Raw genomic sequence first — 12,634 nt, forward strand, 5'->3', positions numbered from 1 at the left:
ATGGATGTAGGAACACACAGTTACTGTGTATGTCTAACTCTCATTTCCAAAGCTGGTAAATGCTCTTTCCAAAAAAGCATCTAAAATATCAAGGACTTTTGCATCTGAACTGCATCAAACTATTTACTAGAACATATGCTTTGTGTGGAGAAGGATATTATCACTCATTTTTATATTAAGTGACAAGTAGATAGGTAACTGTTTTTGTTGGATCTGTATTCCACTTTATTGTTTTTTTAACGATTTGTTTATTTGAGAGGCAGTGTTACAGAGAGGGAGAGACAGAGAGAGAGGTCTTCCATCTGCTGGTTTACTCCCCAAATGGCTGCAACGACTAGAGCTGAGCTGATCTGAAGCCAGGATCCAGAAGGTTCTTTTGGGTCTCCCACGCAGCTGCAGAGGCCCAAGCATTTGGGCCACCTTCTACTGCTTTGCCAGGCCATTAGCCAGGAGCTGGATCACAAGTGGAGCAGCTGGGGGTCTCGAACCAGCACCCACACAGATGCTGGCACTGCAGGCAGAGGCTTAATCTACAATGCCACAGTGCTGGCCTTGTATACCACTTTATTCAAAATCCTTTTAGTGTTGCTCAATTACCATTTACAACTTTAAAAGTATTTTCTTTCTTTATTTTCTAATGAGGGGAAAAGATTCACCATTCTCTAAGACAAATCTAACAGTTGCTAGGGTAAATCAGGTTGCAAAAAGGTTGACAGAATAATCGACATACTCTTAACCAATGCCTCAAGTTTGACTTTTCACAAACCTGTTGGTTAAAGGAGAAATACTGAAGTATTTTTTAGAAAAAACAATTGAGATATGAGAAACATCCAAACTGCTGGCCCTAGGGACAAACATATTTGTCCATATTTTAAAATAAATGAATCCAAGATAACAAAGATATTAATTCCTTGAAGATTTAAACAACAACAACAAAAACAACTTTATTTGAAAGAGTTACAGAGAGAGAGGGAGAGACAGAGACAGACAGATCTTCCATCCACTGGTGTACTTCCCAGATGGCCACAATGGCCAGGGCTGGGCCAGGCCAGAGCTAGGAACCAGGAGCTAAGAGCTTCTTCCCAGTCTCCCACGTGGGTGTCAGAGGCCCAAAGACTTGGGCCATCTGCTGCTGCTTTCCCAGGCCATTAGCAGGGAGCTGGATTGAAAGTGGTATGGCCGGACATGAACCGGTGCCCATACAGGATGCTGGTGTCACTAGTGGCGACTTTACCAGCTACACCACAACGTAAAAGACATTATTGCTGAAAATTTAACAATGAGTATTACTGCTCCCCATTTTGGTTTTAAACCAAAAACAAAACAAAACAAAACTCAAGACATGCAGGATTTACAGAAAAAGATTCATGAATTAAGCTAATACATCATTACTTTTCTTATATAAAAAAAAACACGTATTTTGGTATCCTATAAAGATTCAAATAAGAAATCCAATTACAAAAGGCTGTGACTTCTCCTTTTGAGATCCTTACCATATGACAATATTTAGAACTTAATAATAGCAAATTTTAAAAGGAGTAATATATTCATAGTTGGGAATATACTTAAGTGTATAAATGTGTACTACTTCAGTAGAAGAAAAACGATAATTAATCTCTGTTCCACCAAACTGAAAAGATTTAATCACTCCAAAAACTTTCTAGTTTGAACACCAGCACATCTGTCATCATAAATCATTACTGGGATCATTTAATGCTTAGGCCATGGGTGACAAAGTCAGACATATTGACTTGAAGCTGTCACTATTTCAGCAGAAAATAAAAATGTGTAATTTTACACGACAATACAGAAAGATGTTGGGTGACTCCCTTTCCTACACAGAAAACAGACGCCCAAATTTCAGAACATTAATGCCTGACATTGTACATCAAGCCAAGCCATTCTCCTGGGACTTCCTAACACACATTTCCCTTAACCACTGGCGCCAAGAAGTTAAAAGGTCTGCACATAGATTGTAATCAATTTAGAAGTCAGGTAGGAAAAAAAAACCAATGCTAACAGGTTTGTAGTGGGTATTGTATTTTTAGCAATGAAAAACTAAACCGACCAATGATGCTACAATTTCTTCAAGCTGACATCTAAATGAAAACGAATTCAGAAAAAGAAAATGGAGCAAAATAAGACTAAAATGTATCACATCATCCTTTGTGTTGAGCTATGAAAAGAGAAAGAAAATCGACAGGGGGGAAAAAGAAGTAAGAAGGCTTTTATTTCAAAAGCGGGCTGCTCACAAAATAGTTTCATCAAGCAAATATTCTTACCTTGGGCAGGATCAGGTGGACCAAATTCCAGAGAGTATCGTAAGATGAAGTTATTGTTCCATACATAGAGTTGGTTATCTCTTGGATTGTAATCCACTGCAGCAATATACTGGTACTGGTTGGGGAAGGGAACATCCACGTATTCTCCTCGATTTAATCGAGTATTGTAAATGTAATCAATTGCATTCTTGCCTGTTTCACTTTCATTGTCTTGATACACTGACCTGACCACGTAAAGGACTCCACAGATCATGAAAGCATTTGACGCAGCACGTTTGTCATACACAGTCTCCCACGTTGCTTCAAATCGAAGAGTGTACGGGTTCAGCTGGCTAATGACTATCATGCCATTGTTCTGCTCAGTGGCATAAATGACCCACAAGCCATTTTCATCAACTGCTAGGTCAATATCCGTCTTCCCTCCCCATCTATATGGTGAGGTATCATGGTAGTTGGCATAGTTAATTATGGCCTCGCCACTTTTAATTCTAGTCCTCAAGTCAAATTTCACAATATTCCTTGTTCTTTCTTTGTTAAAAAAGACAGCACCATCATACACCACAAATCCAGTACCATCGACTCGATTTGGGAGTTTGTATGTTGTTGTTTGGCGACTGTTTTGGAAATCTTCTAAAGAAGCATATTCTATTAAAGTATCGGTGCGGTAGGGCGTCCAGGGCATGAAATAAATTTTATCTGCGGCCTGAAGAGGGTCCTTGCACCACGCACCTGCCTTTTGTTCAGCTTCATAGATACATGGTGAGTCCACAATTGCTTTCAAGGTCCCAGGGCACACAAAAACTAACAGTCACAGAGAAAAGATAAGAATTAAGCCAAGTTAAAAAATTATACAGGCAAGCACAACTTTCAATGATAACGAATCAAGAGAGGAAAATGTATTAGCATTTAATTTTTATCAAAATTTATACTTAATACAAGTATTATCCTTCTTTTCTGAAATTACCGCAACTAGTGCACCAGCATAGAAAGAGCTGGGGTTTATTTTTACAAATACAAGCCAAAGTTTAAGACCAATCATAACTGAACTGACAAGTTAAATTTTCACTGTGTTTTTACCATACAATTTGGTAATGCATGCTTCAGTGCTTTGAGCTTGCACATAACTGTGTATAAACTATTTAATTTTATTCCAAACTTTATACCCTCCAACCCCTAGCCCACCTATAAGGCTCCAAAAGTAAAACCACATACTAAGGCAAATAAAACAAAAAACCCAATGTGAAGACTTATTTGGAATTTTTACAGAAGACTGAAAACAAAGGTGTTTCGATTTAAGGAACATAAATATTCGGAAAATGCAATTAGGATCTGAGGAAAGTAAATACAAGGAAAGCTGTGATGAAACAACCAGGAGACCCTGGAACCATGGCATGCTATGGAGAGGGTTCTGGAAGCCAGGCAAGAGGACACTTAATAATAAGAAATATTGAAGTGTGTCAGAAAAAGAGATAAAGGGTAAAAAGGAAACAGAGAAAGGGCAGCTCCCTCTCGCCGACTTCAGAATTTTTACCCCATCACCAGATTTAGCAGTCACATAATTTCATGTTGACTTCTTTATGAGTTGCATTTATGAGCTCCTGCTGATTATTCTAATGTAGCAGTGTTGTGGGGAAAGGGGAGGGAGGAGGTTAACATCCATAAGGCACATAACAGGGAGCTGGGGTTCGGACTGTATACATTATTTACCTTTTTGCTCCACTTCTATTTTAAGCATCGGAAGAAAAATAAAAAAAGGTGCAAGGAAAAAAGAAAAAAGATTAAAATAAATTGACTATTAGTCTAAGATTGAATTCGTAATAGATGCTAAATATAGGAAGAATAAGAGCTGTACTACTATGGATAAAGAGAAACACACAACAGGAAAACCTATCAGGAGAAAGATTCTAAAGTTACATAAAAGAACATGGATCAATCATTTTAGTAGATTAAGGAGGCAATACAAATACGCTGGCATGTTGCTTCACTTAGTGTACCTGAATAAATAATGAAACTCTTCACTAATGCATGGGATACATACTCTTGCCTTTCCAAAGTCACTCAGCATTCTTACTAGGTTTTACTTTACATATGTTTTCCCCAGACATAAATGCATGCACAGGTGTATCATCCCCATTTATCTGGCATAAATTCAATTATTAAACTGACTAAAATTACATAAACATAACAGTAGTAAAGTATATTTATAGAAACAACAACTCGATTTTGGATTTGAGGTCAAATTTAACAAACATTTATATGGTTACATTTTTCAGAGATATTTATGTAAGAAGAAATATATAGTTCTGTATCTCTGTGCATTTCAACCATTTTTCTATTATTTTGTATGTCCGAAAAATTCATCTTAACCATAAAAAGCAAGCCTCCTTCTCAGGACTATATAGATCTCCCTTCAGCCCCAATAGGGAGTTTGAAGGGTGGAGTCAGTTAGGACCTTTCTTCCCCACTAAGAACTAGTAAATTTACTTATTTCAACTTAAATATGCTTCATATAATAAAATTCTTATTCAACTATCTATATCATACAGCTCAAACTTGTAATACTAAGTCTATTAAAGAAAAGTAAGCAAAATACATACAAGAGAAAAGCAAGCACAGTAGGCAAGGAGAAAAAGGAAGAAAGAATTATGGTTAGCTTATTATGACATTTTCTACCATCATTAATTCACACAGAAAGCAAGCTAGCATGCAACAATAATCATACCAAGCATTCAAAGCAAATACCTTGATTCCACAGACCCCATAAAGGTAAATGCTTTCATAAAACAAACCTGATTAGTAGAATTATATGAGAAAAAAAACCCTACAAATTTAAAGAAATGGATTATGTAGTTACGAAGAGTGCTATTTGAGACCTTGTAAGTTTTCTAATAATCACAAACCATAAAATAGTGTTTGACTGCCTTTGAAGTATGTTGCCTGAATTTCATAAAATGACCAGACCGACATCTCTGTTTCTCCACCTTCCCTTATATAAAATGTTAGAGTGTTAATACTGTATCTCCAAACTGATTATTCAAAGACAGTAAGTATAGTGCACATTTCATTGAGATCTTAGCTTGATTAATTTTTTTAAATTACAATTATTCATCAAGATTAAATATTGACCTTCTGAATTATTGTTGGGAGAAACACATTACAAACACTTTAGCCACAGGAATAGAATATAACTTTCCATATTAAACCACACCCTTTCTTAACCAATTTGGTCTTTTTCAACACTTTCAGGAAACATACTTTTCTATAACGTGTACTTCTGACTACCTGGTAAATTCTTACTGCCTTGGAAATAATACTTGCTTATAAACTACCAGAACTAACATTACTCCTCAGAGAAAAGCAATATTATACCTGTTTAGAATCAGTAACAAAAGGGTATGGAAGGAAAGTGAGGATAAGAGAAATCATTAGTGTTGTAACTGCACAGACTACATTTTTGTTTTCCTAAGGAAAGGATGACTTTACTGAAACAAATCAATTAAATGTAAAGGATGGGAATAATACAAAACTATGTTTACTTATTTTAAAACATGACTTAATGACAAATTCAATAAAAATGTATTTTTATGTTTCCCATTCATTGAAAATAGCTGGATTTTATTATCTAATGCTCTAAAATGATAGTGCAGTTACTGAGCAAAACATCATATAGGGTGGTCATCATTCATTTAACATATCACCTACATTAAAGGAAAATAAAATGGGCATGAGTTGTATAAATTTTATAATACAGATGAACATCAAGAAGTAGCACCAAAATGTAAAAATTTTTAAAAATTAAATAAAACACTTGATGATGGATAAATCATGTAAGATATGTATCTTTAAAACAAAGATGTCCCTATATTATGTATTTGATGAAAACTCAAAAATACTCATCAAATCAACTAAAATTTTATCAACTAGGATATAAAAATATAATAAAATTAATGAGATCAATTACTGTTTATCAGATGCCAAATACCTCAACCAATCTTGAGACTGTATAAATTAATTTCTAACAATACATTTACTTTTCTATAGACCAAACATACAATTACACGACCCACCAACATCAGTGGAGGAATATAATGGATATGCAAGACAGGAAACTGATCCAAACTAAGGACAGCCTACATACTCTGTATCTGAAGTGACACACTATTTCATTTTAAATAATCTCACATATTATTCATTAACAATGGTTTAGTCCATAGTAATGGGCACTGCTTTTCTCAGTCAATATAACTTATAGTCAATATGGTATAAAATTCTTACAATGATAATCTAAAAAAAAGGGTACAAATAAGGATGAAAAATTACAATCTAGTAACTCTCCTTTGTCCTCCAAGATTATTAGGGTTTCTTTTAAATACACATGCAAGCAATTCCTAACACATTGTCAACTACAAAGGATGCCTGGTATACATACATTTTTGACAGAAGCATTCATTACCTGAACAAATACAAATATCACATATAACATATGTGACTGTTTATAAACACATTGAACTAAACCTAGTAACAACACTTCTGATGTTCTCTGTTGAATAAATTCATTATAAAAATTTCAGAGGTCATGAAAATTTCTGAAACTTTTATTTATAGGATGAAACTATTTGGGAGACATATATAATCTGGAGGATTTGCTATGAGAGTCAAGTGGTAAGAAATAATAAATGTTATCTGATGGTGACAATTTTTATCAAGTAAAGTATAAGAGGGATATGTAAGTGCTACAAAGTACAATATCATTTTGAAGTAAAAGGGAGGTGAAATCTAGAAGCTTAAACTAAAAGCAAGTGTAATGGATATATGGGCAAAAGCAAGAGAAATAAAAGGAGGAAAATGAGGAAAAGAGATAAGGAAACACACAGTTCAACTAAGATTAATATAAAAAGATCTTTTGCAATTAATTCTTGTATTAGCTGAAATCAGGTAATTTATAGTGTGTCACCACTGTACAGTATATAGGAATTATAATTACTTCTATTCTTTAGCGAGGAGTTTTACAAAAAAAGCCAGAGACTTATTTCTGCCTCGTGCAAACATCTAGAAAGGTAACAGCAAATTAATTACTGGGCTGCTTTTTTGTTTGTTTTAAAGGACAAAAACCAGAAAGAACAAATACTTCTCTGAGTTTGGCTATTTGCAAGTTTAGTGCACAATGTACAATACTTCTGGAGAACTGGAAAAGTAAAATTTTGAAAGTTAGACGTTCCAGAAGATATCCACATTTTCCTTTCTTAAACAGCGCAAGAAATAACTTAAGAGTCTGAAAATAATATTTGCTTAACACTGTTCTTGGTCTATAGACTAGGTTACAGGAACTGGCTCCAGAAAGACAATTCTTGGCAGCTCTGACTGATTCCATTGTTTGGGAATGGATGCTGTATTCCTTCTCTAATTTGAGGACAGAAACCACGCTGCATTCAAGTGAAAGCGACTCCGTGGAACAAAATTTTGGTTAGCTCAAAAGAATACAGTGTTCCTCTAGTGGCAAGGAGAATGATTACAAAAGCCACCAACACTACACACAGGAGAAATGATATAACGATCAGTGCTCTCAGTAGGCTTCCAATCCTACAAATGGTATAGAAAATACTGAAAACATAAAAAAGCATCCATTTCACAGGAACACAGGAACACAGAGCAGGGATGAAAAGAAAAGATAATCTGTGTTTGGCCTTTAACTGATAACACAAAAAGCCAATTTATCAAAACTGGCAGAGAGGAGATACAGAGTGCCTTCAGTGTAAAGATGTATCACGAGCACATTGAACATAGCCCGCCTATCCGAATTTGGCTGTTTGCTTTTAGAAATAATGATAGTTTGCACTGATGAATCTGCAAGAACTAATGAACTGGTGTTTGAAATTTGTTACTTAGTGAATCCAATTTCTTTCCGGGGGAAATGTATAAAAACTGTCACAAACCAGTAAAATTGCTGCTAGAACTTTTTAATTCAAATGCCTATTGACTAATATGATGTAACAATTTTTTTCAATTAAAAAATAAAGACAATAACTATATCAAACTAGCTGATGAAAACTTGTTAAAATACTCAAACTCTGAAACAGTTTAAAATGTATTTTTCTTTCTACTTAAAGTACAGCATACAATTTATAAGTCTGAATTCTGAGACTGGAAGGACAGCTACATAGAAATAGAGTATTAGCAGAAGCCCAGCTACTAAATTATTAATTAGATTTTAGAATGCCCTTTGAAGGATCTTAAAAAGTGGTGTTACAAAATTAAAAACAAATATATGCAAGGTTTTGTTTCATATTTCCGTCTTATTTGGCATTAAGAGTTCACGACTGAATCTTGGAGAAATACTCCTTAAGAATAATGCAACAAAAAGGGAAGCACTTGCCTCAGTTACTGCAACGGTAGCTTTTACCAGGCACTAAAGTTACCACAACAGCAGGTAGCCATTCAAGTAGCTCACGATTAGAACTGAAGTCAATTCCTTCTTTAGAAAACTGTGAGCCAAACCAATTTGTCAGCAACTGGTATTGGGCAAAAGTACAGATTTCTATCTGCCCTATTGAATAGCTAATTCAAGTTTGTTTTCTGGAAAAACACTAGCCTTAAAAGCCAAACACTTAAGAACACAGACAGACACTTGGCCAGCATCACACTATGGCTTCCTTCCACACTTCATGAAGCTAATTGGAGGCCTGAGTCTGTTAGTGCTCTGCATGCATAATGGTTTTGTAGGCCATAAACATATGCTTCTTTCACATGTGTAGTCTTTCAGCATCAACGAGGAATGCTGCAGGAAGTGAAAAATATAAACTTTATACTTACTGTAAGGAACACATTCATACTGGACTTCAAGGTATTTGTATGTTCCAGGACATGGATCAGGAAATACATCTGACCCAGTAACTACTATACACTGTGTTCGATTGTTGCACCTGGAAAACACAACAAGTCACTTGTATAACATTATTCATTTATTTTTAAAGTATATAACAGGAAACTGTTTCATACTTTCCTCAAGAAAGTAGAAGCATAATACAAAAAAATTCAACTGCACTTTGGTTGCTCTACATTATTAAATCGTTATAAAAGTCATATTTTCTTTATGTTGTCATAACTCTGTAACACAGGTCACATCACTATTATACATTAAGAAGGCAAGGCAAGCGGAACAGCATTATATATAAAAATAATACATTTATTAAACAATTTGAGTATCAGATATTCTGGAGTACTTAAAATAACTGAATGATAAAAGAGAACCATAAAGAATTTTGAAAAAGTAGCCCAGCTGTTTGTACAACCAATTAAAGACAGCAGAAAGAGAATCACATTAAAAGGGGTCAGGTAGATATCTTAAGTCATGTATTTTGGTACCACCTGAACTCAAAACCTAGGTTGATTATTTTGCAAGAATGGCAGAGGCTGAAAATTTATATGGGATTAAATAGGTGAATTCTGTCATTCAAAATATACTACAGGGAGCTTCAAATGAGTCTTAAATATTAAACGAATTATAAGTACTATTAATTGCAAATATTAAACTAATGATAACCTTTATCACAGGTCTATAATACAGTATGGCATTTATTTTTTTAGAAAGCTTTTATTAAACAAATATAAATTTCGTAAGTACAGCTTTAGGAATTTAGCAGTTCTTCCCCTCACACCTACCCTCCCACCCCTACTCCTGTCTCACCTCCTACTCCCTCTCCCATTCCATTCTTCTTTTAAGATTCATTTTTAATTATCTTTATATACAGAAGACCAACTCTATACTAAGTAAAGATTTCAACAGTTTGCCTGTTAATTCTTATAGTACAACTCATTAAGGGCAGAGGTCCTACATGGGGAGTAAGTGCACGACTCTATTGTTGATTTAACAACTGACACTCATATTTATGTGATTACTGGAGGTTCCTGTCATGAGCTGCCATGGCTATGGAAGCCTTTTGCATCCAGAAACTCCGTCAGTATTTAGACAGGGCCATGAGCAAAGAGGACGTTCTCTCCTCCCTTCAGAGGAAAGTACCTCCTTCTTTTATGGCCCCTTGTTTCCATTGGGATCTCACTCAGAGATCCTTCATGTAGGTCATTTTAATTGCCACAGTGTCTTGGCTTTCCATGGTATTTACTTTTTAGAAACACACCATAGACTACATTTTTTCAAGAATGTGGATAATACAAATGACACCATGTTTTCTACATCATATTTTCTTCTCATTATTCTGGGTTCACTCATTTTAAGATATACATGTATAATTTTAAAATGAACCACAGAATTGATTTTCTATCCAAAAATTTTATTTTTAAGAAAATATTTATTTATTTCAAAGAGTTACATAGAGAAAGAGGGATAGACAGAGAGATCTTCCATCTACTGGCTCACTCCCCAGATGGCTGCACTGGCCAAGGTGGACCAGGTCAAAGCCAGGAGCCAGGAGCTTCTTCTAGGTCTCCCATGTGGGTAGCAGGAACCCAAGTATTTGGGTCATCTTCTGCTGCTTTTCCTAGGCCATTAGGAGGAAGCTAGATCAGAAATGGAGCAAGCAGGGTTCGAACTGGTGCCCATTTGGCATCCCATATGGGATGCCAACATTGCAGGTGGAGGTTTTACCCACTATACCACAATGCCAGCCTCATATCCAAAAATTTAAAATAGCAAGTCAACTTAAAATTTCTCATTAGGTCAATCTCTAACTTTCCAACTAACATAGAAATGTAACTTTGATGTTTCATCTTTCTTAAATTTTGCATTAATAGAGACCTCACTTCACTGCTTTTCTAGTTTACTGATCTCCCAGGAATCCTCAATCACTAACCTGCCCCCCCCCATCAAAACTAAAATCCTTTTTATTTCTTTCTTCGAGTTTATTCATACCTACAGTGATCCTCCCTTTATCTCACACTGACATCTCTCAGAAACTAAGAAATATAAACTCCTGTGTGTTATACACCCTTTGATATACTCCCTCAGTACAAGTTTTATAATCACTCAACAACATTCTGCTATGTTTCAAGTGCTTTTCTGTTTGAAGATTTATTTATTTGAGAGGCAGAGTTACATAGGGAGAGACAGAGAGAGGTCTTCCACCTGCTGGTTCACTCCTCAAACAGCAGCAAAGGCTGGAGCTGGGCAGAATAGAAATCAGAAGCCAGGAGCTTCATCTGGATCTCCCACATCAGTGCAGAGGCCCAGGCACTTGGGGCAATCTTCTACTGCTTTCCCAAGACCATTGGCAGAGAGCTGGATCAGAAGTGGAGTAGTCGGGGCTTGGAACCAGTGCCCATATGGGATGCTGGCACCACAGGCAGAGGCTTAACCTACTATGTCACACTGCCAGTCCCTCAAATGCTTTTAAAATACATATATTAAAGAAATCCCATGAAATAAAATTCTACTTGTGGAAAACTTTCACTCACCCTTCCCTTCTCATATCATCAAACTATGGAACAGAATGTGAAGGACTTTGGACCAAGATGGAGCAGGAAGTTCCTCAAAGGACTGGGGACTTTATATGATTTTTCCCAAACAAAGACTACACGTTAAGACTAATAACCCAACTTTTCTTTTGGATGAGTAGAGTAACTCTGACTTTAATCTGAGAACAGAAATCTTTCTATTTCTCAATGTCACAGGATGTTTTACAAAATGTCTACAAAGATTATTAGTTCTGCTCCCATTTACACTCTTTGTTTGAATGAGGACCAACACCATAAAATGAAAAGTAAGTGTCCATTTTGTTATTTGCTTTTTTTAAAAGATTTATATATTTATTTGAAAGTCAGAGTTACACTGAGAAAGAAGGAGAGGCAGAAAGAAAGAGGTCTTCCATCCACTGTTTCACTCCCCAATTGGCTGCAACAGCCGGAGCTGCACCGATCCGAAGCTAAGAGCCAGGAGCTTCCTCCAGGTCTCCTACGTGGGGGCAGGGGCCCAAGAACTTGGGCCATCTACTGCTTTCCTAGGCCATAGCAGAGAGCTGAATCAAAAGAGGAGCAGCTGGGACTAGAACTGGTGCACATATGGGATGCCAGTCCTGCAGGCGGCGGCTTTATCTGCTGTAACACAGCTCCAGCCCCACTATTTACATTTACTGAACAACTTCAACTTTGCATTCATCATCTGACCATAATTACAAGTTCAAATAATGTCAAAGGCAGTTACGATAGTTCCTATGAACATATAATTTTTATTTCTTTAAATAATCCCATTGCACAAAGCATTTACTTCAAGACAGCAAAATGTTAATGTTATATCTATAACCTCAGGTAAAACTGCAAGTAAGGAGTCATGACGGCCTTCCTACAAGTACAATTATGTAGCTTTCTGAGATGTATGGCATCCAAAAACATCAAAAATATTC

General features: G+C 35.9%; 1 protein-coding gene across 46 annotated transcripts in view; it reads right to left on the bottom strand.

The window, feature by feature from the left end:
- Window positions 1-12,634, bottom strand: part of ADGRL2 (adhesion G protein-coupled receptor L2) — a 695,256-nt gene that overhangs the window by 48,072 nt on the left and 634,550 nt on the right. For all 46 annotated transcript variants that reach the window (XM_070078167.1, XM_070078187.1, XM_070078190.1 and 43 more), the window contains 2 exons: window positions 9,093-9,202; window positions 2,283-3,083 (listed from right to left, as the gene is read on the bottom strand). In XM_070078167.1, coding sequence (XP_069934268.1) covers window positions 2,283-3,083; window positions 9,093-9,202 — 911 coding nt within the window. The remainder of the gene's footprint in view (window positions 1-2,282; window positions 3,084-9,092; window positions 9,203-12,634) is intronic.

The sequence above is a fragment of the Oryctolagus cuniculus genome, chromosome 7 (genome assembly GCF_964237555.1).
Source record: "Oryctolagus cuniculus chromosome 7, mOryCun1.1, whole genome shotgun sequence".
Lineage (NCBI taxonomy): Eukaryota > Metazoa > Chordata > Mammalia > Lagomorpha > Leporidae > Oryctolagus > Oryctolagus cuniculus.